At 35.7% G+C, this 26,408-nt stretch overlaps 2 protein-coding genes and 1 long non-coding RNA gene across 4 annotated transcripts; 1 reads left to right on the top strand and 2 right to left on the bottom strand.

Annotated features, from left to right (window-relative positions):
- Positions 1-294: 294 nt before the first annotated feature.
- Positions 295-9,263, bottom strand: LOC132179199 (FAD/NAD(P)-binding oxidoreductase family protein). 2 transcript variants are annotated; one of them, XM_059591865.2, is made up of 10 exons: positions 9,191-9,263; positions 8,531-8,636; positions 7,491-7,590; positions 7,095-7,238; positions 4,064-4,122; positions 2,829-2,896; positions 2,699-2,750; positions 1,595-1,768; positions 832-1,431; positions 295-693 (listed from the first exon to the last, which is right to left on the bottom strand). In XM_059591865.2, exons 1-10 carry the CDS (start codon positions 9,196-9,198, stop codon positions 478-480), a joined length of 1,527 nt encoding a protein of 508 aa, XP_059447848.1. In that variant the 5' UTR covers positions 9,199-9,263; the 3' UTR covers positions 295-477. The 2 variants fall into 2 exon arrangements, with proteins under 2 accessions (XP_059447848.1, XP_059447850.1); XM_059591867.2 differs by lacking the exons at positions 8,531-8,636; positions 9,191-9,263 and having other exon boundaries at positions 7,487-7,564.
- A 2,434-nt stretch (positions 9,264-11,697) lies between these two features.
- On the top strand, positions 11,698-13,239 carry LOC132178901 (uncharacterized). Its single transcript, XR_009439870.2, has 3 exons — positions 11,698-11,708; positions 11,997-12,073; positions 12,916-13,239. It is a non-coding gene; the product is annotated as an uncharacterized LOC132178901 (long non-coding RNA).
- A 1,775-nt stretch (positions 13,240-15,014) lies between these two features.
- LOC132177360 (uncharacterized) lies at positions 15,015-20,838 on the bottom strand. The gene is made up of 3 exons (XM_059589641.2): positions 20,739-20,838; positions 18,309-19,954; positions 15,015-15,712 (listed from the first exon to the last, which is right to left on the bottom strand). The coding sequence occupies exons 2-3, from the start codon at positions 19,923-19,925 to the stop codon at positions 15,374-15,376; spliced, it is 1,956 nt and encodes a 651-aa protein (XP_059445624.1). The 5' UTR covers positions 19,926-19,954; positions 20,739-20,838; the 3' UTR covers positions 15,015-15,373.
- Positions 20,839-26,408: the final 5,570 nt, after the last annotated feature.

Raw genomic sequence — 26,408 nt, 5'->3', positions numbered from 1 at the left:
GAGAGCATTTTTGTCCAAAAAAAGTAAAATGGCAAATTGTCTTCTTAAAAACAACTAACTGGTTCCTCTCTATTTCATCTGAAATGGATAGGATCCAAGTCTTTTGGAGTCATTACCTTTCATAACCTTCACTGCTTCCCCACTCTTTCCATCCAAGCACACCGTAACATTGTAGAGATTTGAGGCTAGCTAGCGACCACGTCAACACAATCTCATTCATATAAGGCTCCCCTGCCACCGCGTGCATATAATATCATTAACTTTATTTTTTCTAATTGATATAATATCATTAACTTGAACGTGAAACGAGAAGATTGGTAATTGAAACAGGCTCTTCGATCTCTGCTGATATTCGGAAATTGCTACTATACAAGATTGATGAAAGAAAGAGATTATTCATTGCTACATAATGTGCAAAGTCTAGTCCTTCATTGATATCCTCTGGCCAGGTCCGTCAGGATATATTTACAGTGTTTCTCAAGAAAAGAGCGGCAGCCTCTGTTCCCCTGATGCATACGAAATGATACTTCTTTTAAGAGGTGAAATATAGTGCGCCCCATGGAGAGCCGCGGCTCGCAGTATATTCAGGGGTCCAAAATCAACAGAGTATGCCTTCTGAAAACCATCCAGTATTGCCATCATCGTAATATTTGCCAGTTTTCTCTCCGCTTCATATTTCTTTAACAGACTTACCTGCATAAGTTGAATCTTTTAAGAACATAAGCAGATTCAATAAGAAAAATAGGGGGAAAAAAAAATCAAAACCATAAAAAAAAGAAAATGGAACAATCAAAATAAAAGAGGATGAACTGTGTGTGCAAAAACGCGTACCTCTCCAATGTCAGTGCCTACAGCTATACCCTCGGCAATGACTCTTGATAGAGCAAATGCATCTCCAAAACCCAAATTGACTCCTTGACCAGCCAGAGGATGAACTGTGTGTGCAGCATCACCAATTAGAACCACATGCTTCGATGCATAGTCATTGGCATGCATTAAAGACAATGGAAACACCATTCTTTCAGAAGCCAACTTAACTACTTTCGGTGGAACTTCAAAACACTCATTAGCTGATAACGTCACATATCCTCTAAGCCAAGAAAACATATCTTCATTTCCTAATAAGCTTGACTTAGGACGAGGACCATATCCATAATCCAAAGCATTATTTACATCCTTCACAAAATCATCCTCACTCATTGATTTACGGTCCATTGACTCTTTTGGGTTCATAGTCCATACAATATTGCTAAAATTATCACCCATTGGCAAAAGTGCAATTGGACCAGCAGGTAGAAACCGCTGCCATGCACATTGGTTTCCATCAGTATGTTCTACCGTACATATGACTGCATTCTGTGAGTAATTCCATCCAGTTGTCTTGAATCCTGCTAACTCCCTGACACGTGACTTGCCACCATCAGCTCCAACCTGCAATAAGCACATCAAGGAAATTGAATACTAGAAGTCTCAGTATGTAATCAGCGACCAAAGTTATTCAATAGATCTTACCCACTGAATAAAATGGACAATTATTCATCCTACTATTCATCAAGTAGCAATACACGATCATTTATATGGAATTTAAACTTACCACCAACTTTGCATATAGGCTATTGCCATCAGTCAATTCCAGCTTTGCTAAATGCCTCAGAGAAGATGACGGTGTCCTTGATGATGTGCTGTCCATCCCCATGGGTGAAGACCTCGGATGTAAAGTCATTGAAGTTAACCTGGAGGGATAGATGGTCTTCTGGAAATCTTTATTCTGTTAAAAAGTTTCAGATTCCTTAGTTGCAAAAGCCTCATAATTTACAGCAAGTACACCCAATTACGTTGCATGAGGCAAGGCATTTGATAATGTAAGGGAAAAAATTAGCAATCTTATTCTCTGTGTTGGACCACTCTACCAATAAGAGGCAACAGAGATACCAAATGACCTAATACGAAGAGAGGCAAATTCCCAAATCAAAGGCCACTTAAAAAATTAAATAGTAAATTAGAAGAAAATTCTTAGTTATATTGTTACGCCTGTTATAATCGTAAGAACGTTATCCAACAGTGCCCAATGAAAAAACAATATCCAACAGACGAAGGACAATAACAAAACTGCATAAATCAAGTGAAAATACTTAATTGCAAATGATTCTCAGGTGTACATGAAACATTGCAGGGAAACTGACATATATGGTTTGATGATGCCTCAAGGGCTAGCATCCATGCTCATAAGAGCATCAGAAAGGGGTCTCGAACTTTCTAAGAGATACTTAAGCAATGAGGTTATTCAGGGGAGCTTGGCCAATGCAACTATGGTGGTTGGCCCATGGAGAAAGGACCGATCATATTACAGACGATTCATGTTCTCAACCTACACCCTGCCTCACATATTCTTTTTAAGTTGAATCAAAATCCTTTTCAACGGAATTTTGTCAGTCAGTAAATGCGATAGATGACGAAAATTCTTCATAAAAGGAAATAAAAACTTTGTACATTCACCAAATTAATATTTGCACACTGTTTAGACAAGACTATATATTTAGTGATCCAATATTGAACAAGGAAAAAAATTTCATGAGAATAAAAAAGGGATGTACTGAAAGGAAGAACTCCAATATAATATGATGAGTGCAGAAGCAAAGCATTTAACTGAACTCAAAAACAAAAGAGATTATATACCATATTTATGACAAACTAGTACCTCAATACATGACAGCAGAGAACCGTGAAGAACCTTATTCTCCACTACACAACTGTAGCACAAGTCATCTGCCATTAGTAATTGCAAGATACAAGAACAAAATTTGTCTTTTTCCAATGTGTACGCTTACCCTAAAATTTCTTTATTTATGTCTCTTGCATTGTAGCTTGTGTATCCTAAACCAGTATAATCCCAAACCTACAGAAAATCATCAAAACATAGAAGAAAACTTTTATATCTTTTTCCTGGAGGTATGATCAGTCTTATTTCAAAACATAGCAGTTCAATGGAAGAGAGGATTATACAGAAATGTTAGTGTATTCAATTTACACACACACACACACTTTATTTGTGTATCTTGTGTATCCTAAGCCAGTACAATCCCATACCTAAGAAAATAATCAAAACATACAAGAAAACTTTAATATATTTTTCCTGGAGACATGAGTAGTCTTATCTCAAAATGTAGATGGGAGAGAGGATTATACATTTCCACACACACACAGAGATATATGATTCTCCTTTAAGCAGAAAAAATAACATGGCTAAACTTTCATATACAATGACTAAACGCAATTGCAGGGTAGAGACAGTAAAACACCAGCTGCATATCGTGTCAAGTGGACATAAACAACGTCTAAATTATAATAAGGATTCAAATGTGAAACTTCCCACTTCAGCTCCTTGGCAAGTAGGCGCTTTGTCCTTTTTCTAATGCCTGTAAAACCACACTTCTTCCTACTAACACAAATTACATTACCGATATCCCACCTTCACTAGGCATTGATTCACAAGTGTCCAGAGATTGTTCAATCCTTCTTCTCCTCAACACAACCAAATTGATAATTCCTTACCCTATCAGTTAGAGAACTTATGCCTCATATTAGTCCATAACTAGCAAGAGTACAGTTACATTTTTGGCCCCAACCCCTAAACCTTTAAGAATGATTGATCAAACTAAGCTAACTCTAGCTTCACAGAATGCATGATTCCTAATTCTATCTTAAACTTCCTGCTCACTAATCTGTCTTAAGATTTTCATTTTAGCGATGTAATACAGGTTCTTAATTATCTCGGTAAATGAATTAATAATCCATCTTTTCTAATATCCACAATTTAAAATAAATCTAAAATGCATGATAATGGGAAACATCAATGGGTCGATATCTAGGAATTAAGTGACACAGATACAACTGAATGGCTCAATACATTGGAACTGGAACTTCCCAAGTATTTTAGAACTTCATATCACATTTAAGCAATTAAAAGAAAATTATAATCAAAACAACCAACAGGAAAAAAAAGAAAAAAAAATTGAAGAGATTGAAATATTTCCACAAAAAAGGAGAAAGTAAAAATCATTACCTGCATTTTATCAAAATATGCATGTCGATGGCGTTCTATGTATTGCCAAGCACCAACATCTGCAAAGTACAATTGTTGTTAGTCTCACTTAGGAAGGGCTTTGACAGAGGTTTGATCTTCCTTTTGAGACAAAACTCAAAAGTATTTCGAGGCTAGGTCTAAGGTTTCATCAGCAAAAATAACAGTAGTGGAATGTGTGTCTGTGTGTGTGCAGCTATAAGTGTACATCCGCTTATCCAACCACCTCGCTTCCTACTTATAATAAGGATGAGTGGGTAGTTATTTTTGGAGGTGTCATCAAGTGAAATGTCCTAATTTACCCTCACTAATGAGGGCATTCGGAATAAAATTTATTTAAATGGATTTATGGGCTTGTAGAATGGCCCACTCAAATTTAACTTAATGGAGCATGACTAGGACCTTTTGGCATCTTGGCTTCAACCCAATTTAAACTTGGCTTAAACAAATTAGGGCTTTGATTATTGGTTTAAGCCATTTGGGCCTTACTTTGACTTAATGAAATTGGGGCCCCAAGTTTTACAATTCCGTTGTACAACTTCTACGTAATGTCATTAAATAAAAAAACCCTTACATCAACTGAATTGGTTTAAAAAAGCAACTCCAATTGTTTTCACAAACAAGTATCCATCGATGGTATTAAAAAGTGACATATAATAAGCAATGATTCTTAATAAAATTAAATCATAGATTATTTATCTTGCATGGCACGCTTGACAAACTGTCATTATAGAATAAAACTTTCTAACATCAACTGATAACAACATGAAAATGACAAATGTCAAGCTTGCCATACTTCACCAGCTCTAACCAACACCTAAATTACATAGAAATTGCACAACAGGACATTATGAATTTTCATAGCTTAATTTATTGGGAAAAATATTGAAGAGGTTCATGTAGTTAGCTTTTATCAAATCATTCCCTAGGGTTTAAAATGCATGAAATCACTCCCTAGGATTTAAAATGCATCAAATCACTCATTAAGGTATGCACCATTATCAAATCATTCCCTTCATTATATATTTTAACGGTAAGCAATGACACGTAGGCTGACAATCACATCATATCCAATTAAATTACGCCAGACAAAATAAAAAAGAAAACCAAGAAAAAAATGGAAAATAAAAAATAAATAAAAGCAAGAGAGGTGGTTAGGAGTACCCCAACCACCCGTTTTGGCCACTAGGGGTAGTTTGGTCACTCCCAAAGACCATTAGACGTGGTTCGGCTAGGTTAGGTGTGACTAAATCACCCCCAATAGCCTTTCGGGTGGTTCGGCTACTCCCTTTGGTCAATAGAGGTGGTTTGGCCACCCCCAACCACCTCTCTCTATGTTTTTTTTTTTTCTTTTTTTTTCTTTTTCTTTTTCTAATGTGACATGTTTAAAATGATGTGGTGAAGTTAATTGGTGCTGAGTCAACAACATGTACACATGTCAAAATTTTATTGCATATGACGCGAACATTGGCTTATGTATCATTGCTTACTATTAAAAAAATCTAACTGGCTGAGTGATTTGATAACGGTGCATACCTTAAGAAGTGTTTGATGTGTTTTAAACCCTAGAGAAGGATTTGATAAAAGGTGAAACCACAAGGACATCTACAGTAATTTTCCATAATTTATTTTGATAAATTCTCCAAAAACACTAGCATAGATGAATTGAGCTTTATTTATTTTTTAAATAATTTCATTATCATTAAAAAGCGCAAAGGGGTGTTACCCTAGTTCACATAAGAGTATGCAAGAGAACCCCTAATATTTTTTTTGATAAGTAATAATCTGTTTTATTAAAAAGCGTAAAGGCGCCCCAAAGTACACTGGGAGTATACAATAGGATCACCTAACTAGAAAGGGAAAAACGAACAAGAAAATCATTATAACTAATCGACACCGGAAAGACATGTGCCACGGTCCAGAGATACAACGTATGAAAACAAGAGGCTAATATAACTAATATGAAGAATAAGAAGAACAAAAGTTCAAAAAATTTGTAAAACTAGAAACAAACCAACTATGATGGGCATATATCCAAATATACAAAGTGTTGATCACAATCTTCTGCAACTCTATCACCGAAGTCTCAACATCGTCAAAGCTCCGAGCATTCCTCTCTCGCCAAAGACACTACATTAAGCACAATGGAGCCAACCTCCAAATCCCATAACTATACCACACCCAAAATTAGGGATGTAAACATACCTCCTTAGGTCAGAAAAGGGGTTCTTTAGACTTCTAACCTAACTAAGGTCCAGAAGTTAAAATGCTCAACCAAACTAATCTTAGAGTCACTTCATACCAAACCGCACCAACACCAAGTGTCAATCGGTGATCAGTCAGGTAGGTCAGTGGGATGGTGAGCTTTTTTTATTAGAACTAAATGAAGCTCGTGATCATGAGTTCGACCAGGAAAGGCTCACTAATACCAAGTCTGACATATTGAAAAGTTTTTTATTTTTTTATTTTTTATTGTTTCAAATTGCAATGGCACCATGGCAGAGAATTGGTGACAGTGGGAACTGAGTCTAAGAGACTGAATTTTTTTTCCTTATTTTAATGTCTTACATAACGAGCTCACCTCACCTTGCCATAGACGATGGACCGTGGTGCAGGACTAAAGGTGGTGGATTGAGAGCTGAGGGGCGGCTGAGGTTTGTGAGGCTGAGGCACAAGATAAGTATATATATATATATATATAGGATCTGGCTTACATGCTGTTATTTTAATAACAGCATGAAAGCCAGATCCATATATATATATATATCAAGAGGGTCGAGTTGGATAGGCAAAAAACCCAACGATATAAACCCAACTTCTGACCTAACCCCTCATTCAAACCTAGAATTCCTTTTGCTGAACTGACCTGACCCCAACCAATTTTGGTCGTGTCCGATTAGGTGGTTCGAGTTTTCAGGTATTTTGAACAAGCCTATATATCATAATTAAAATTAATAGAATTTGGAGTTGGCACAGAGCATGATTGAAAATGGCAAAATATCAAAGTTAATACCTTTGAAAAGAGAGATAGTTGCAGGTGTGACTGTACTGACCCTTGGATCCGGGGGGTCCTCTTTTTTGAAGCAGACTTTACTTCCCAATGCAGGATTGCTATCAATGATGGCAACCTTTAAGTGCTTTGTCAATGGCATGCTTGCTGCAAAGACATATTGAAGATGATAGTTGTGAAATTTCAAAGCAACTGATCGGAATGTCAATCTCTTTGAATATTTTTTTTTGGATGAATCAATCTCTTCGAATATTATCTCCCAAACCAAATCCATTGATATAATTACTATCATAAATGAAGTCATCATGTGCTATTAAACAGGAAATTAATTGACTTGGTGGCAATCCGGTTATGATGTCACTCTTAATCCCTACTAGGAAAACACAAAACATTACCTACCCAAGGAACAAGCTAGAGCCATGCCAACCATGCCTCCTCCAACAATAGCAATGTCATACTGCTGAATGTTATTACTGAAATCATGTTTCTCTTCATGCTCCTGATTTTCAAGCAAATCAGTTAATTTCAGTCTTACAATTAATTTACAGAAGTAGAGCTCATTAAGAATTGATGAGTATATTCAAGAAGAGAACTGAAAATGAAAACAGGTAAAAGCATTCTAAAACAAACAGTTATGTACACAGACACACTCGTAGATATGTACTGAAGTATGCTCATTTGTTTTATTATCATAACTAGGAACAATGGGTTCCAGAAACCACTAAGCAGAGGGAGGATGTGACTGAAAGCTATAAGGTGCTACAGTATATAGTAAATTTAGTCAAAAACAAATATCAAGAAATCGATTTACCATCAACTATCTTTAACTCCTTTATGAGCATATGTTTCTCCACTTTATCATCCCCTTCATAAGTTTAGTAAAATATACCAATAAGAACTTATAGTTGGAAATCTTGAACAGGAGACATGCTCATATTCTTATTTCTAAAAAGCAAAGAGAAGTCCCGTGTAGTACAAAAACAAGTAGCATAAGATGCTAGAGAAGATTAGGAAAGGCTCCATTATTTCTCTTTCTTAATTAATGGGTTAGTAACTGGTGCAAGAATATCCAAGTTGCATGCCAAGGCCAAGCAGACACCCAATACAGGAAAAAGAGATATTGTTTTCTTTATTGGTGGTACTAACATGTAAGTGCACAGTGATCTGTATGGTTTGAGTCAAACATTTCAGACTCCTTTTTATTCACCTAATTTCTTAGTATGATGAGATAAATCTTTATTCCCTTGTGAAGATTGCCAATTTGGAACAAGGAATGACTCTACTGCCTGACCCTCAAATCCATTGACAGCCACGTTGACATCGTTGACATGGCCAAAAAAAAAAAAAAGAAAAAAGAAAAGAAAAAGAAAAAGAAGATTTCAATTGAGATGAGATAGAACATGAATAAATCCGTGATTCGTCTATGGTGAGTTCATTACATGGCTACGATTAGAACCAGACACTCTTGCAGCTGCATCAGTGCAGAAAAACTCGTGCTGAACTCTTAACCTGGCGACATTAGCAGCAAGTTTTCTCACGATCACCCTGCTTGAGCAGATAATACATTAGACCATAACCAACGGTGTATCAGCAATCTAAGCAATCATGAAAGAAATGCAAACAATATATTATCGAAAATGAAAATCATTGACAATATCCATCACGCCGGCATATGAATACCATGAAACAAACTCTCCTAAAGATTTCAATCATGCATTGAAAGAATTCTAAAGGAATTTGAGCAGAGAAAACTTGTCAAATTAAAATTTCAATAAAAATAAAAAGTAAAAACTCGGAAGCTTCAGGTACTCATAGCCTCAGAAACCAAGTCTGATGAAGAAACACCAAAAATTATGAAAAAAGAGGTTTGAAATACAGCGAGTGGCATCACAACAATAGAGGAACTAGGGTTTTCAAATCAATGCGAGCACAAAAAACACACACGTAGAAATTCTGAATACACAAAAAAGCAGAAAACAAAAATAATAAACCAATCAGGAAAGGAATCAGGATAAGCCAAAGCAATTCAATTTTCGCTTAGAACAGAATTATTCTGTGAAAATCAGAGTTTGATTAGTGGGAAATGCGGAAATGCGTACCTGTTCATTCTTCGACTGCACGAGCTGACTGATTGTTGTGAGAGAGAGAGAGAGAGAAACAGAGAAGGATTTGCCAAAGTCTTGGACCGAGTTGGAGGCCGATCTTGGGCCACGCTACAGAGTTGAATATACTACGAGACTGGCCCAATTAAGCCTATATTGGGTTTCTCTGTGGCCCAATGAATCTTCCATACTATTTGTTCACTTCATTGACATGGTTATTGGTTGTGGTTTTTAAACAAATGATTGATTTATTCTCAAGCGCACATTCATTAACGTGATAGTGGCAATAAAAATTATTATTGAATTTTAGATAAATCATTATTAAATAATAGTAATTTTTATTATCACATTAAGGAGTATGCAATTAAAGTGCATGTGTTAGGACATATTTTGGTCTAATAGTCTCCAATTAGTGCAATTGGTGGGATCTACACATTCTTCACGTTCTTCGAAGCATCCTTGATCTTCAATTTTCGCGCTCCTGCAAGATAATAACCAATTAAGATAACGAGAACTTGCCAGGTCTCACTCCAATGCCTAAGTCAGTCTTTGAGAGATGAGTGTCTCTAATGTCAATAATTGAGTCTCTGGTTTATACTTGGTATAAAGACCTATTTATAGACTATGATTTGGTCTTATACTTTAACTTGCGCTAGAAGTGTTAAGAGTTGTGGCCCATTATTTTTTTGGTGAACTAATATTGGTCTTAAGGCCCATGATGTATCAGATGGTTCAATAAAGCAATCAAAATATTTGTAAAATATATATATATATATATATATATATATAGAAACTAACATAAACGAATAAAATTATTAGGCTATGAGCCTATGAGAGTGACATTTGTTCAAAATGCATTTTTAAAGGAAGATCATTTTAATAAAATGGATTAAAGAAATTGGCAGAAAACTTTTGTCCAATGAAAAATAAGACTTATGGATTTACATCAAAAGGGTTGTATTTGTACAAGAGAGTTAGCAATATCAAGAAAAGGAAAAGAGTAAACCACCTCAAATGATGCCTTTGTCCTTTAAGTGATCCAAATGAATTATTTAACCCTCTTTACACTTTATTTATCCCAAAACACAGACACTGAACAAAAATAACATCACATCAGTATTTCCTTTTTATCCCCCACATCCATGATTGTGCTCACTCAACAGTCAACCCACTTGTTACAAACTCATAGAGTGAAAGCAGAACAGTGAAAAAAAACAAAGAAACCAATAATGAGAGGTGGCCATCCCTTGCTGGCTGCTGCAACAATCAATGAATAGAATCCTGAAACAATGAAAAAGTTGGGACAGAGATTTCTGTAATTCTACTGATTATATTGTTAGAAATTAAATGTGCAGAACTCACATGTCTAAACATATTTCAAATCGCTCACCTGTATGGATCGAGAGGGATTCTCTCCAGTTCAAAACTTCAAATGCAGTTCTAGTAAAAAAGAGGATATTTTTGTTCTAAATATGTGAAAGGACAAATCTACCGTCTCATTAACAAGAATCGGCTCATTTCCGGTACATTTGAACTCGAGAGGATTCAGCTCTTGTTTGAACAGATGAACCTCGTAGAAGCTAACAATCCTCTTAATAGCAAATATTTAGAAATTGGAATCCGAAAAAGTTTAGCATTATCTTTCTCTCCTTTTTGCTTCACCAATTTCACCTCACTAATGAGTGGCGCGGCAAAAGCAAAAGGAAACAAGCATTAGTGGGGAGGCACGAGACATGATTGTACCTCCCCTGCTATACCCAACCGTCTTTTCCCAACCTAAACAAATCCACCACAGCCCCACATCCCAAAGAGGCCATCCCTCCCCCACTCTCTTATATGCAAAGGCAAAGCAAGCAATAATCTTTTTTTTTTTTTGAGCAATACAGGGAAGGTTACAAGAAAGCAAAAGGAAAAGAAAACAAGGGAGAATTACATGGGTAATAACCAAGCTGTAATGATTAGGAGATAGATAAGTCTCACATTTGATACTATACAAAGTCTATCCCTCTTGAGTCTCATGCTTCACCATTTCATTTGTTTGATCTGATGCCAATCCAAAACCCACATAGCTCCAAGGCTGGACATGGTATCAATAAGTAGAAACGGTTGGGAGAGGTACAAGTACAACCCTGTTTTCTGTACTCCTGGCGGCGTCGGCGCAGAACAGGTGCACTGCTTTAGTGTGCTCTTGCTACGTACCATCAAGGAGTTTGGACAACAAAGGTGAAGAAAGCAACAGCAACAATACAAAGAAGCAGTTCCCTGCAGAAAAGAAAGATGGGGTCATGGAAGAGCTCCATAATCATGAATTTCATCTTCAAAATAGGAGCAATGGGGGCAGCTACAGGAGCAGAAGTGGGTCTAATGGGCCTCACATTGAACCACCTGCTCTCAAGAGTAATCTCAAGAAAACAACAATAGTTGATGGTAATCAACTACCGGTAGAAAAGAGGAAAGTTAGTTGGCCTGATGCTCATGGCAAAGATATTGCTCATGTCCATGAATTTGAACCGAGGTAATTCAAATCATCCCCCCACCAACTTTACTCTCATGATGGGCTTCTCTGTGTTGGATTATTAGTTTGAAAAATGTTTGTACAAGCATAACATATACAACTGTTCCAACGATGTTTACTCATAGAAAGGAAATATGGGACAAGAAGAAAAATTATGTCTTTTACATTTACAAGTTAATTGGTGGCTGCTCTGATGAAAGATGTGTATTATTAGAAGCTTATATTGTTAATATACGTCTGTCTACAGAAACTCTGCTATATTTTTCTCACCCTTGCATTTGTTTATAGTGTGTCAGAAGATGGGGAACTTGAGGGAGTAAGGAACTCTTGCGTTTGTGCTATTCAATAAAACAACATGTCTAAAGGTATGATGCCCCGCTTCTCAATGACTGCAAGTTTTTAAGAAATTCTGTAGACATTTAAGTGTCTATGTATATATATATGCCTCTGGATGCAAACATGTTGCATGATTTTCATACAAGTGTAAAAAATGATTCTTATGGCTCTTTCTGAACCATTTAAATGAATCCTCAAAAGCTATCCATGGAGAAAGTCACGTAATTCTTAATTGTTAAAACACCATATGCAGAAAGAGAAAAACAGGCATGGCTACAGCAGGGGCAGCCAATCTTTTTGTTGTCATCATATCTCGGAATCATGATATATATATATATATAATGTGAAGTTGTGAACAGCTTTGAAGCAAGGTCACCTTGGTGCTCAAATCACTATGAGAAAAAAGAGCACACTGAAAATCATTCACTAAAACATGTGCTGATATGAAATGTTCTCTGTGATCCAAGCCAGAGGAATCAAATGAGCAAATATACATATCAAAATCGTTTTCTACTTTATAATGCTGAATATTAGTATGCTTCTTATAATAGAGATTGATGAATTACCACCACATATGACACCATGACAAGGTGCTTTGCTTGGTTTTTAAAGGTTGGAGATGTATAATGTTACACTTACTACCAGTTTTTCAAAATCCCATGGGCAGAACCAAATCATTGTAGACATCTTACATGAAAAATTTCTCCTGTGTCTAAAACTGTACCATCGTAATATGCATGTCAAACAAATGGTAACTCAGGACTTGGGATAGGAGACCACATACCCTTGTCCTTGCTGATTGTCTGATTGCAACCTCAGCTTAAGCCACCATATACCTTTAAAACACTAACTCAGATGTCCTTCCCTGCAGATGTTTCGTATGATATTCATCACCGTACTGATTTGAAAATGTGTAGGTTGGCTCCTTTGTGTTTAATGTGGGGTATTTGGAGAGAGCGGAACTCAAGGAGCTTTAAAGATTATGAGATTGTAATGAGAGAGAGGAAGAAGATGATGTTCCAATCCCTTTATACTTGGAGAGTAGCATGGAATAGTTTGCTTGTTTCTAAATTTTCTTAGCTTTCTGAGTTTTGTTTTTCTTTTTCTACTTTAAGGGTTATCTTTGAATACTTCCTGTGTACTATGGTTATGCTTCTATGCGCTTTGAATGAATTTGCATTACATTTAAAAAGTAGACTCTGAAGACGTGAAAATTCTAGGAACCCTACTTCACCAAAGAAACAGATGCGATAAGTTGATAGTCAACTAAGCACTTTTTTTTTTTTTTTTTTAATCTAATCGAACGAGGAAAGATTACAAAGGAGGATCTTTCCTATTATTAATCCGAAGGGAAGAGAGAATGGGAGATCTTATATGAATGATTTCAAACACATGATCGAAAGCGACCCATTTAGTTAAAGCATGTGCTCTAAAGTTGGCACATCTAAATACTTTCAAAGCATTCCATCTTTGAAATGAGGATAATTCTAAACTAATATCAGAAACAAAACTAGCAAAATTCCAAGAAGAAAAAAGTGCAGGATTGTTGATAGCCAGCAATACCAAATTAAAAGAACAACTCCTTCAAGAGAGAAGGAAGGTGAGAATGTTTTCTCAAATAAAACGCGTTGGAAGAAGTCAAAATACTTGTGAGACCACATTGTGAAAGGCAAAAACTTACCAATTATTGATATTGACTTGTAAAAAAAGGATACATATTTTACACCAATAAATAAAGATATTCAAATTTCTAATATGAAATTGTTTGGTGAACTGCTCTATCAGGTCCTCTTCTTGGCATTCCTAATAAATACAAATTATTCATGAATTCAGATTCCACTTTACCTGGGAACAAGATAAGCATTGCATGTAGTATCCAGGTGCCCATCCCCAACACATTCTGATCAAGTCACTGTAAATTTTGCAATCATCAGAAAACACTTGTGTCATTTTCTTGCATTTCATTTTTCCTAGAGATGTGCTCTCCAAGCAATCTCATCACTGTTTTCTTCACTCCAGGAAACAAATATTCCAATCACCAAACTGGCAATGATCATGTCACTTTTATACAGAAAGATACATCCTCTAAAATCAAAAGAAAAAAAAATAAATCAGCTAACATCCATGAGCACACGCACACATACAAGAAAAAGTAATAATTATTCATGAGAATTGTTATTTTCCCTTCTTTTTTTTGGATAAGTGCTATTTTCTCTCTAATAAACTTTGAAAGCCGCATTTCTCTTTCGCATTTTTTGTTTGCCGGATGAATCGTACTACAATTAAACTCACATGATCCTTTCTCATTTTCTGCAGGCAGTGGCTGAGCAGGCATTTTCTTTTGTGTTGCCAATTGTGATACCTGCTAGAATAATGTGTTTTATAAATTTGTGTAATGTATATGCTAATTCTATGAAACATTTGATAAATTCAAACGTTTAGTCTTTTGCTTAGTCAAAGTACAGCCCATTAATCTATTAAGTTCTCTACTGTGCTAAAATTGGAGAAGCATATGGATTGCAAGAAATGAAATGCAAAGATACGTTTGTGCATGAAGATGCCCCCAGGCTTATGAAAGCCCTTGCTTTTTTATTGATACTTTTTCTCTGAACCAAAAAAACATCATTCAACATTGAGCTTTCGAATTAAAGAGCACATTGGAAGCAGATGGTGATGCATTCAGTATTAGGGCCGATACTGCAGTGAGATGTGCACTTTCGGCACGGAAAAACTTGGCCTTGCCAATGAAAGATTTACTTTTGATGTTCAAGAAGCCTTCACAAACCTGATAAAGTTGTAGCAATCGTTTCAAAAACTGTTGAATTGATCACAAGAATGTACAAGTAGCAATGCTTTCTTAGAAGAATAATGCATCCAAAATCCCCACTAATCCAAATTGTTCAATTACAAATTATGGATATCGAAAAGAAAAATGAAAAAGAAAGAAAGTTTTTTTAAAAAATCTACAGCTGTAAATGAAACCCCATACTACTGATAATCATTAATCATTAATCATTATGAGACCAAAAAAGTCAGTATGAAATGAAAGTGAATCAAGTAATCTAAATGGAGAAAACATCCACCAAAGACAAGCAATGGTTGCAAGAATCACAATATCGTTTCTTTTTTCCAGCCCCCACAATGATTTACTAAATTTTCCCTTGACAAAGGATCATCACTCCCATATAGAAGCATGGTCCTACTTTTTTTTTCCCTTACAGTATCATGAATTTATGGATTAATGAAACACTATTCCTATTTGTATCTGCTGAGTTCCTTTAGTGAGCTAAAGTATCTTTTACATCAGGATCTTACTCTCAACGCTGACTTCATTGGTTATGACTTTTCCCTTTCTTTGATTTGTTCTTCTCCTGCATCTTCTTTTTCTTAGCTTCCGCAGTAATCCAACTGTAATCTGGGGGAATAGCAAATGGGTCTTGAATAGTTTCTATCCTACTGCTAGAACCGGCGGTGGATGAGCTGGGGCGATAAGGGGCTTTAATCCACTGAAACCAGGATGAACTCGAGGAATGCGTCACTGCCGGGCTCTCTCGCCCTGCAGCAGAAGGGCTTGAAGGGGGCGTTGTGAACTCATCCAACGGCTGTAGTTCTTCAAACTTTGTAAAAGTAACCAGAACTCTGATAGTGGGAACCACCGGGATAGCAACCTGAATGTTAAGCAAAGATAATTGTTTCAACAGAGAGATCTAAACGAACAAAAAGACCAATATCAACACTAAAAAGTAAGGACTACAAAACAATTGATAGTCCTAAAAGCGCTGCTTAGCCTCAACAGCTGCTACCATAATATCTTCACTGGATAAAGATCTTTCTTGTAGCATTAAGCCTGATGAGAACAAGAAAACATGCCAGAAAACAACAGAATATACTTTCCAAAAAAATCGACAAAAAACCCAAACAAACATGTATAAGTATAACTCATCTAGTGCAGAAAAATTGTTTGAACTTCAAATAATTCAATACAATAAACATTCACAAAGTCTCAAGTGATGATCATTATGGATATATAGAAAGACCAGAAAAGCCTTTAATTTCAGTAGTTTCAAATCACCTGCATAAACTCTTGAAAGTTTAAAAGATAAAGCTTTTTGTTGGTTTCTATGTTTCTCCAATAGCACCTAGGCCTTGGCTGAGGTTGTACATGGGCTGGATTAGTGTAAGACTTAGGTTCAAATCTCAGCTAAACCTGAAAGCCAAGGTGTTGCACATAAAAGAACTTCCTCTGTTACCACTGGAAAAAAAAATCCTTTCACCAATTTCATAGCCAAGACCGCAAAAGTCTCTAGTTACCAGATTCTCAAGTTTGGCACTTTACGATAGTCTTTGAACTAGTAATCCCCATTTCATGAGACGTGGTCTCTAGTCAATTGAGCTAGCCATATATTTACCATTTGAACATAGAGTAGTCAACCATCCATTACTTAATCAAGTTTCTAAACATGCTGAAGTTTATGTACGTTTCTTTCTATCCATTAATGTACTTCAACACATATCTAGAGTTTCTTTTATGGTATTTCTTCATATGAATGATTGTAGTACAAGACCCTGCATGTTTCCCAGAAATTGCTTTCCTCGTACTCAGTAACATATGAATGTCAACAAGGTTATCTATGAGACAACAGGCTACAAGGTGTAGCACAAGAAATTTTTTTTTCTAGTAGATATGTCATACAATTGAAGATTCCTTCAGTTGATAAGGGACGGAATACTACATTTGACACTGACCATAAAGAAACATTTCATAAGGAATGAGGTTAAGATTGCCATAAGATCAGCTATAATGGATGATACCAGATTATTGGGCCACTAAGAAACATTATGTTCATAAAATGAGCATAGACAAAATGAAAATATTAAAATGGACGAGTATGAATACCAGAAAGGATTAAATAAGAATTGACGTTAATCCATCTAAATGTGGGGGTGGCCAGTGGGACCTATTGATGAAAAGACCAGGGTGAGTTGCCTAACATGGCATCACCATATGCAAGGAAGGCTAATGAATGTACTAGTAAGAAAAAGCAACTTAGTTCAAGTTGGAGCATAAGGGGTAGAAGTAGGCCAAAATAATATGGGCAGAATAATGAAATAGGTTATAACAAGAAGTAGTTGAAAGAGTATATAGCCTTAGGATAAAATGGCAGAAATAGACACATTTAGACCTTCCATACCATAGGATACCAAATCTGGTTAGCTAGGCACCTCTCATTAAGGAGATGGCAGCCTGAGAGTTGAGAAAAACTTTTCCCTTCCCTGTCAACTGGATTGGATTCAAGTGGATAGAAGGAATTTTTCCTTCCCTGACCTGTTTATTTTAGGGTGGGTTCAAGCAGGTAGACAGTTTTCTATGCACTATGACTGGTTTGCTTGGGTTCAGCTAGAAAAACTCAACCGATACCTAACCCGTCTCATATCCTAACTGGGTTCAGGTCAATCAGGTTTTAATTGATAAAAGAATAACTACGATAGTCATTTCATTTCGTGTGGGTTTGGATGGGTGGTGGGATCAGGTTGCATTTCTCCAGGTCTACCTATCAGGTAATGACATAATACATACATCAAAAAAATGAAATAAACATATATTGTGCCAATGGCCAAAAGAATTAAAAGAAAATCGAGGTCCTACAAGAGATAGCAGATAAAGGTACAGAAATTGCATGCATCAAGGACAATAAATAAAAACAACTGAAATCAAAGCTCCTCGACACAATTCAAGTGAACCAAGAACCTAAAGTTAAAAAAATAAATAAATGCCAACAAAACCCTGGAATCAAAGGGATAAATGCAGCATGCGAGAAGCAGTGCATAAAGGTCCATGCCCATTTATTCCAACTTTTAATGAATTTTTTTTTGATAAGTATTCCAACTTTTAATGATGTGAAGCCAAAGCAGTCTAGTTTAAGCTTGGCTCATTAGCTAACATATGAAAGTGCTTGTAAGAGGGGAACTGATCACAAGCTCAATACTCCTCTAAGCATACTTGTCCAATCAGCATATCCTTCAAATTCTATAAGTCCTACCACGTCCAAAACTATGCTTTTAAAAAACCTATAACCATCCCGTTGCAACCCATCTCCTCCAAAGAGATAATTTCTTACCTCAGTGAAAAATCTTAACACAATAATTAAAGTATGGATACAAACACTAACGCTATTCGAGAAAAGCAGAAAAACAATTTTTAGGTAGGAAGTGGTGCATCTCTGGAAAGGCATGGCCCCAAGGGCTACAGAAGATGAAACGTACCTTGACAGGAAAGGTTCCCATTGGAAGTTTTGTAGTAAGCAGTTCCCTCAATCGACGAATTGCCTTAACCTTGTTAGCAAGAATGTCAAGCAATGGCAGCAATTCTTCAGTCTGTAGAGGAAAGCTTGGCGAAAGCCAAAGAATAGGCCTCAATCCTTTCTTATACTCATTCTCCCGGCCTCCTTCCTTGTGACGAATTCTGCTCTCAGAACTAATAGAAGAAGATGTTTTGGTATCCCTTCCTCTCCGGTGCTCATCCCCCCTCATGACAATCTCCACAGAGTGTCTTCCCGGTTTGGTCTGATTTCTGGTTGGAGAATCTCCTAGTAGATCACTCACCTTGTCATCTACACAGAGGGAACTTCTTGGTGGGGCAATCTTCTTCGGTGCTTCATTTTTTGAATCCCGTTTCCTCCATCCAGCAAACCATCCTTTCTTTTCCTGCTTAGCCTCTCCATTTCTGCAACCATTCACGTCTTCAATAGGAATCTCCCTGTGCTCATAACAACTATGGCGATGCCCAATAACCCCATCAATGTTCTCATTGGTTGATTCTGATGTATCCAACTTAAGAGCAGCCTCAAGTTGCCTCCTTTCATCCTCAGTCAAAATGTCACCGAACTCTTCACTATCTGTTTCATTTTCATTGCAAGATGAGAAGAACTCCTCATCTGTCATAGCCCCTGGGACTCTCCTAGATTTGATGCTCACAACCACATTGTGCATATCATATACCTTAGCCTTCCACAGGCCCACCATTTCCGTTTTCTCCTGTCGCCTCCATGTCAACTGTGGCAAAAGAACTGCTTGAGTCACATCAATCCCAGGCCTGAATATATTAGTCTGAGACATTGCAGTCACTTCTTGCCGAATCTCTTCTTCAGTTGCTGGAGAACCAGCACCATCCAAAGCATTCATCACCTCCTTATCCTTGTGTGAAATCATGCAAAGCGACCCCGGAGAGACCTTCCCATCCTCAGACCCATCGCCAAGGAAAAGAATACTCTGATCGGACCGCTGAATCCTAAAACCATCGAATCCAGCCAAAGTCATGTCTGCCCTCAAATTCGCACCCCTCTTCCAAATTTTGTATGTATCAGAAGGGGCAATTCTTGAAATGAATGGAATCACAGAACTCTCAAAGTGGAATGTAATTTCCATATAGAAGTCCCTCATCCTTCGCATAGACCCTATCAAGCGAGGCAACCTTCTACACCATTTTGCCCAGGCCAATGGCTGGTAATGCCTAACTATAATCATAGCAATCCCTTCTTCTCTATGGCATATCGCTTCCTGAAGCGCACTCCACCCTTGCTCATTCTGCAAGCTCCAATCGGACCCAGCAACCATAAGCATTTCGGTCGCTGTCTCATCACCAAGTTTTACAGCCAAGTGAAGAGGGGTGTCACGGTTTGGAACATCCCTCCGATCAATCACAGCAGCAATGGCATCAGCTTTTTCTTCCTCAGCCAACGAAGCCCCCTCAGTGCGAATTTCAGCTGGGTTACAAAGCCGCGGGAGACCAGCGAGTATCCTCCTGAGACTGGCATAATCCTTCATGGCAATGGCCTTGTGCACAGGGCTATGAGCATACTTCGAAACGTCAATACCCGCCATGCCTCAGGAGTATAGACCACCAAGCCAGACTAATATACAAAATCAAATTTTCAATTCAATCATCCACCACTAGAATCAATTGGATGCAATGAATGATCACTGTCCCAAATGAAGTACTATAACCAAACTCAAGCAACAATTTGTGAATTCAAACAAATGAAACAGACCCAGTTCACAATTAGTCACCAAAATGAGAAATTCCTTGCAGTCTTTCCCAGAAATGAATTAGACCAAATTCAAAATTATACCCAAATGGCACAAGAGAACAGCATCTAAGACACAGTTTTGACACCAATCAGAGACAGAAGAAAAGGATCCGGGGTGGGCCCAAAGCAAGGATCCAAGAGGCCAAGAAATCTCACCTTCTCCTTCTCCTTCTCCTTCTCCTTCTTTTGCTTCTTCTGTAACCCTCCAAAAGACCAAGACCAAGATTGCACACCAAAAGAGCCTCAGGCACTCAACCCCACCACCTGTCCCCTCTCTCTCTCTCTCTCTCTCTCTGTACAAGTTGATAAAGAACAAAAGATCCTTGTGATCCAATCCAGATCAGACAAACCCAAGAACATGCATGTGGGTGTTTGAAACAAAATTCTAAAATTTCCAAAAATAAAAATTAAGGGAAAAAAGGATAACAAGAGTGGAGGAATCTGCTAAAGAAATGGAAAAGAACCCAGAATCACGAAAGGAATACAAGAAAGCAACAAAACCCCACCATCCAAGCAAAGCTTGCACAAACAGTTTATATTGAAAAAGGATCAAACACAAAAAGGGAATCAAGTGCGCAACTCATACATTAACATTTCTTTTTTTTACCTGCAGAGTTTACAGCACATAAGAGGATGGGGAGTGTGTAATTCGAAGATTATGAGTGCAGGAGAAATAGCAAGAAAGGTCTCATTTTTCACTTTTTTCTTTTCTTTTTTTTTTTAACCTTTTTGAACAACAAAGATAAGACACAGATGAAAGAGAAAGAGAAAGAGAGGCAGAAGGTCCAAAATAGGAATGCATCATGTGACCCAGAAAAGAGGGAACCTGCTTTCCAATTTCCTTTTCTTTTCTTTTTTTTAATATAATATAATTAATTCTAATTTGATCAGTCAAATAACCAAAGACAAGTATGGTTACTCAGATAACGCTGTTAAAGTCTTCAATTTTTTAAACTGGAATATATATTAATTAATTTTAAGTAGGTCCAAGATTAGGAGTTTTTTTTTTCTTATTAATTGAGAAGCTGCTGGAGTCTTAAGGACCGTTATTGAACAGTAGGATTCCTAGGCCAGTAAGTATATACCATCAAACAGTCTGTCATGGTAAGATCCGACCCGAATCTGAACCCACCAGGATTAAGACCAGGAGCGAGCATAGCATTTTCCTTATTTCTCTCACTTGAATTTTAGAAAATAATATCTATATAAGATCAGGATGACACCAAAATAGCACATAATATTCCCCTTTCTTTATATCATGAATGTGCTTATTTTTGGAATAGGTTGAAAACAAGAGAGGGCTTTATTGTTATGATGAAATAAAGATTGATATGGTAACTGAGGTAACAATTTCTCTAGAGAAAGAAGCATATGGTAACTAAGAATTCCCTTTTTAATGAATCTCATCTGCTTTTCTTCTTTTTAAATGAGAAACCCTAAATAGCACATTCCCAACCATCCCATTTTAATTTTCCCCATTCTGGGTTTTCATGAGTTTTTATTGTCATTCCACATTTTAATGTGCATGACTACATGGAATCTATTGACATTGATGACGTTGTCGGTTACCTCCATCCCATATTTAGAGCCAAAATCCCTAATTCAATTATGGTAACAAATAAAAGTTGTATTTTTCCCTATAAATTAAAAATAACATTAAATAAATGCTACACATACTCTCAATCGGATATGAATTTCCTCCAATTGGGGAGAAATTAGAGATTCTTCAATTATTAATCATGGCCTTTCATTTTAAATTCAATTGTCTATAAAATTATTTAAACTTTGGTAAAATAAAAGCCAGCATTTAATGCATCGGTTATAGAAAAACCGCTCGCATTTTATAGACCATTGAATTTAAAATAAAGTGTCACGATTAACAATTAGAAAATATCTAATTTCTCCTCAATTGGAGGGGATCTCAATTTCTTCTCAATCACCATTAGATTTGAAATGAATCACTATTAAATTTTAAATCTAACAGTAATTTTCATTAGAAGTTATTGTAACATTTCTCTTAACATTATCTAATATTGCCTCAATTGGGTACTTGTATGTGTGGAAAAAATTTCAGCAATTTTGTTATTCGAATTACTAGTAATTCAGACAACAAATATGAAAAAGTGATCCACTTATCCAAACAAGTTATGGATTGCCTGCTTAATTGTTCGACCGAATGAACTCTATATAGTAACTCTAATCTTATTTACTCTTCAAATTACTAATAATTCAAACAAGTAGTTAAAAAATCGGGATTTTAAAGGGTTTCCTCACTACTTTCTATCAAATTTTTTTTCATTTGTTTCTGGTTACAAATTCTTTTCGTTTCTCCAAATAATTGTAAAAGTTTCTATTTTAGCTTAGTTGAGATTATAGAGGAGGGAGATTGGGTTTTAAAATGGACAGAAATTTTTTTAAAATCAATCTAGAATATTATAAGGATACTTAACATTTTCTCTATTTTAAATAGATTAGAAGATATTTTCTTTATAATGGTTCGGAGAAAATTTCTTACCTTCTAAAATATCTTGTATATATTTGGATATTGCTTTGTTAAAAGGAAAACAAAATCAAGCTCATGGAAGTGAATGTGATTAGACATTTTTGGCAACCGTTGCAGAAAAGGTGTGGATCTCATTAAGGCCAACCAAAATTTAGATACCAGTGTGAGAGAATTTAATGTCGCCGCTAATGGAATATAAAACCAGTACAACCATTTAAAATTGCAAATTAATTATTATTATTATTATATAATTTTTTATTTTTTTTTAAAAAAAAAAAAGATAAAAAACATAACATTTTCAATATCATATAATATAACTAAAAGTTATGAAATCACAAGGTCATAATACAATCAGAAATAAAAGTTTCAAAAATACAATCAGAAATTTTTTAAAGACAAATACTATTTATGTTTATGACATCAACTTCTGATAACTCATATACAATTTCAGTTATAAAATAAATTTGTTTCGAGTAGATTAGATCTAAGATATAAGTAGCTTATTTTACCAAATCTTATTTTTTGACCGTTAGAGATAATCCACCATACTGATCTATTCTTCATCGACTCAAAAGTCATGATAAAACACATGTTATCAACCCAAAGGTTAGGACAAAAAGATCAAAAATAAAAATTAAAGCAAAAAAAAACTAAAAACAGTAAAAGTACCACCATAAGAGCAGCAAGAGAACACAGCATCGTAGACGTTCCTGAAAAGACACGCCTTGGAGCGTGAGAACCACTCTCTGCCACATCAGACTCCGTTGGTTGATCGGCACAACTTGGTGAAAACCGGGGAAGCCGGCTAGGATGAGTAGATTTGAGTATAAAAAACTAAATATAGATCTAAATCTAAAATAAAACCACCAAAAATGAAAACCGGAAGAGAATACATAAAAGACATTGAGCATTGCTACCATGGGAAGGAAAAGAGAGAGACTGAGAGTCCCTCCTCTGTGTTTTTTCTTCTTTTGGGTTCTCTTGGATAAGAAAATTAATTTATTTTATCGTTTATATATTTTGTTTAATAGTAAAATCAATATGGGACAAAGTCTAAATATATAATTTTTAAATCAATAATTGAATTTGTAAGTCTCGCACATTTAAATCATTTCTTTCAAGTTTCACCAGTGTAAATCCTACCGATCTTATTATTAATTTTTTAAAATATTAAAAAAAAAAAAAAAAAAGACAACGACAAATAACAGTTTTTCCGAAACCAATAGCAGTTGCAGTGTGACCCGTCCATGTTTATCGTCACTCTATGATTGTAATCCAGCAGGAGCTTAGCTTTGAGAGACAACTGAGCGAGGTTTGTCCTCAATCACTCAACATGATTATGCTAATGCCCTTTACCATAATGAGTCCAAGCTAGCATATCACTAACACAGCGCGATACTTGCTACTTAATTTGACCATATATTATTTCTCGATTTATTATTTTTATATTTCTTCACTCTTAATTATTATGTTATTTACAATCTCCACCTTAACCTATACACTTTTAAAATTGGTATCTTAATTAAATATTAATTTTAGAGTTGTATAAGGTTAAATTGAATTCAAAATTGAAAATTAATAGTACATAATGAATGGGTTGACACCACTCACCGAGTCACCGTCCAATCTGTTAAACTGATATGTATTTCTAGAACATGTAATTCTAACATACATTTTTAAGGGCATCCATATTTATTTGGGTAAAGTTTATTTAACCCCCTCAAACTACAACATCAATGATAATTTACCCCCAAAACTATCAATTGCGACAATTTACCTCCCAAACTACCAAAACGATGATAATGTACTCCGAATTTTAACAAAATGATGAAATTGCCCTTACTAAAATAAAAATCAAAATATTAAAATTTATTTATTTTTCAAAAATTTAAGGGTATTTCTGTCTTATTAAAAATTTTATAGGGGTAGTTTCATCATTTTGTTAGCATTGAGGGGTATATTGTCACTGTTTTGATAGTTTGGGGGGTAAATTGTCGTAATTGATAGTTTGAGAGGGTAGATTGTCAATAAAGCAGTAGTTTGAGGGGTTAAGTGGACTTTACCCTATTTATTTCTATAAACATCCAATTTTTTTTTTAAAAAAATTTTCAATAATTAAGCCTTAAAATCAATCACCTTCCATTTGATTCTTTCCCATCCATCATTTTAAAGAAGAAGATACTATACTCATCCTTTATATCATCATTTATATCTTATTAGTGCCAAAAAAATCATTTATATCTTATTGAATTTGATATATAGTAATTAGAGAAAGAAAAAAAAAAATTCGATATATAGTATTTTATAAAAGTGACTATTCAAAATTATAAAAAATAAAATAAAAATGGTATTGTTCTATAAATTTAAGGATCTAATATGGAATATGGATGTTATAATAAAGCATGCAATTCCCATATTCATTTTTTAAAACGTATGTGAAAATCGTTAATAATACATGTCAATTTAATATATTGTGTTAAAAGAATTTTCTTCAACCTAATATAAAGGAAAATTTATCCATCCATATATTAATTTTTAATTTAAAAAATGAAATTAGACAATGACAATTACTCTATGAGATAAATAGATATTATAAAATTAATCTCAAATCTGGGTGTTCATGGTAAAAATTGATTAGCTTATGGTGAAAATACAACCAATGCTATAATCTAGGATGAATAGTTACAATTATTTTTCTTGTTTTTTCATTGACTTGAACTTTTGCTGTCAGCATAAAAATATATCATCAGTTCAAATGATTATTTTTACCTTTGAACAAATTTCTTTATTCCTTTCAGATTTAACTTTTTTTTTCGAGCCTCCAAATAAAATCATTATCCCATATATAACTGTCTCATTGACTTCCACAGCTAGGTAATCTCTGAAAAATATGCCTTCAAAACTGTTTTTAACTAAACCTTCATTACTGTTAGAATAATTGTACCAAAAGTTACTTTAACCTTTGCCATGAGGAAAAGAGTGCAGAGAGAAAAGTAGTCTACAGAATAATGGGACATGCCCACCTCCACAACTACACAAATTATGAAGAATTTAGAGTGTAAACAAGTCAAGCTTAGCGAGCTTTTCTTTTGTTTGGGCTCGGCCCGTTTAAGTTTGTGTCGAGTTCGAGCTTGACACGAGCTTAAAATTAGTGTTCAAGTTTGGTTCGTTAAATTAGTGTTCGAGTTTGGCTCGTTTAAGTTTGTGTCGAGCCGAGCTCGAGCTCGAGCTCGGGCACGAGTACTTTGGCCTAAATCAAACCTCGATAACAAAACTCGTTGATACCCATTAAACTCCAACAAAGGGACATCCAAACCAAAAATAAGCCTTAAACAAAATCCTACAAATTGATATGATTTTTACAATTAAACCTTAATGGGTAAGACTAAATTGTAAAGAGAAGCTTATATTGTTAGCTCTTTTGCTCTCAATGGCCGAAACTTTTCCATCCCCCAAATCATGCGTCACTCAATGGGTTTGCATCTCTCTCGATAGTTCTCTCTCCTTTGCATCTTGATCTCTTCCTCCGTCATGATCTCTCTCTGCTCCATGTGTGTGTCAACGAGCATGAATGGGAGGAGGGTTCCACCGTTCCGGGTTGAAGAGAAAAGGCCAAAAGGGAGGAGGCGTAATGGATGAGAAATAGAGAATGTAAATTTGAGATTTGAGAACAAAGTTGACCCAACGTGATCCACATTCACACACGTGGCTGCGGATAAGATTTTAATTTTTTTTTTTTAAAACCCTCTAACTTTGTAAATCGCAATATTACCC

Source organism: Corylus avellana, chromosome 4 (genome assembly GCF_965113065.1).
Source record: "Corylus avellana chromosome 4, dhCorAvel1.hap1.2, whole genome shotgun sequence".
Taxonomy (NCBI): Eukaryota; Viridiplantae; Streptophyta; class Magnoliopsida; order Fagales; family Betulaceae; genus Corylus; species Corylus avellana.
Note: the sequence above shows the minus strand (reverse complement) of the source record. Positions and strands in the feature narration are given on the sequence as shown.

Excerpts from the sequence above, each read along its gene's own strand:
- LOC132177360 (XM_059589641.2), bottom strand. The coding sequence starts at position 19,925 with ATGGCGGGTATTGACGTTTCGAAGTATGCTCATAGCCCTGTGCACAAG. Across the intron at positions 15,713-18,308 it reads TGGGAACCTTTCCTGTCAAG|GTTGCTATCCCGGTGGTTCC; the intron begins GTACGTTTCATC and ends CTTAACATTCAG.
- LOC132179199 (XM_059591865.2), bottom strand. Across the intron at positions 2,751-2,828 it reads ATAAATAAAGAAATTTTAGG|TTGTGTAGTGGAGAATAAGG; the intron begins GTAAGCGTACAC and ends CTTGTGCTACAG. Across the intron at positions 1,432-1,594 it reads GCCTATATGCAAAGTTGGTG|GTTGGAGCTGATGGTGGCAA; the intron begins GTAAGTTTAAAT and ends TGCTTATTGCAG.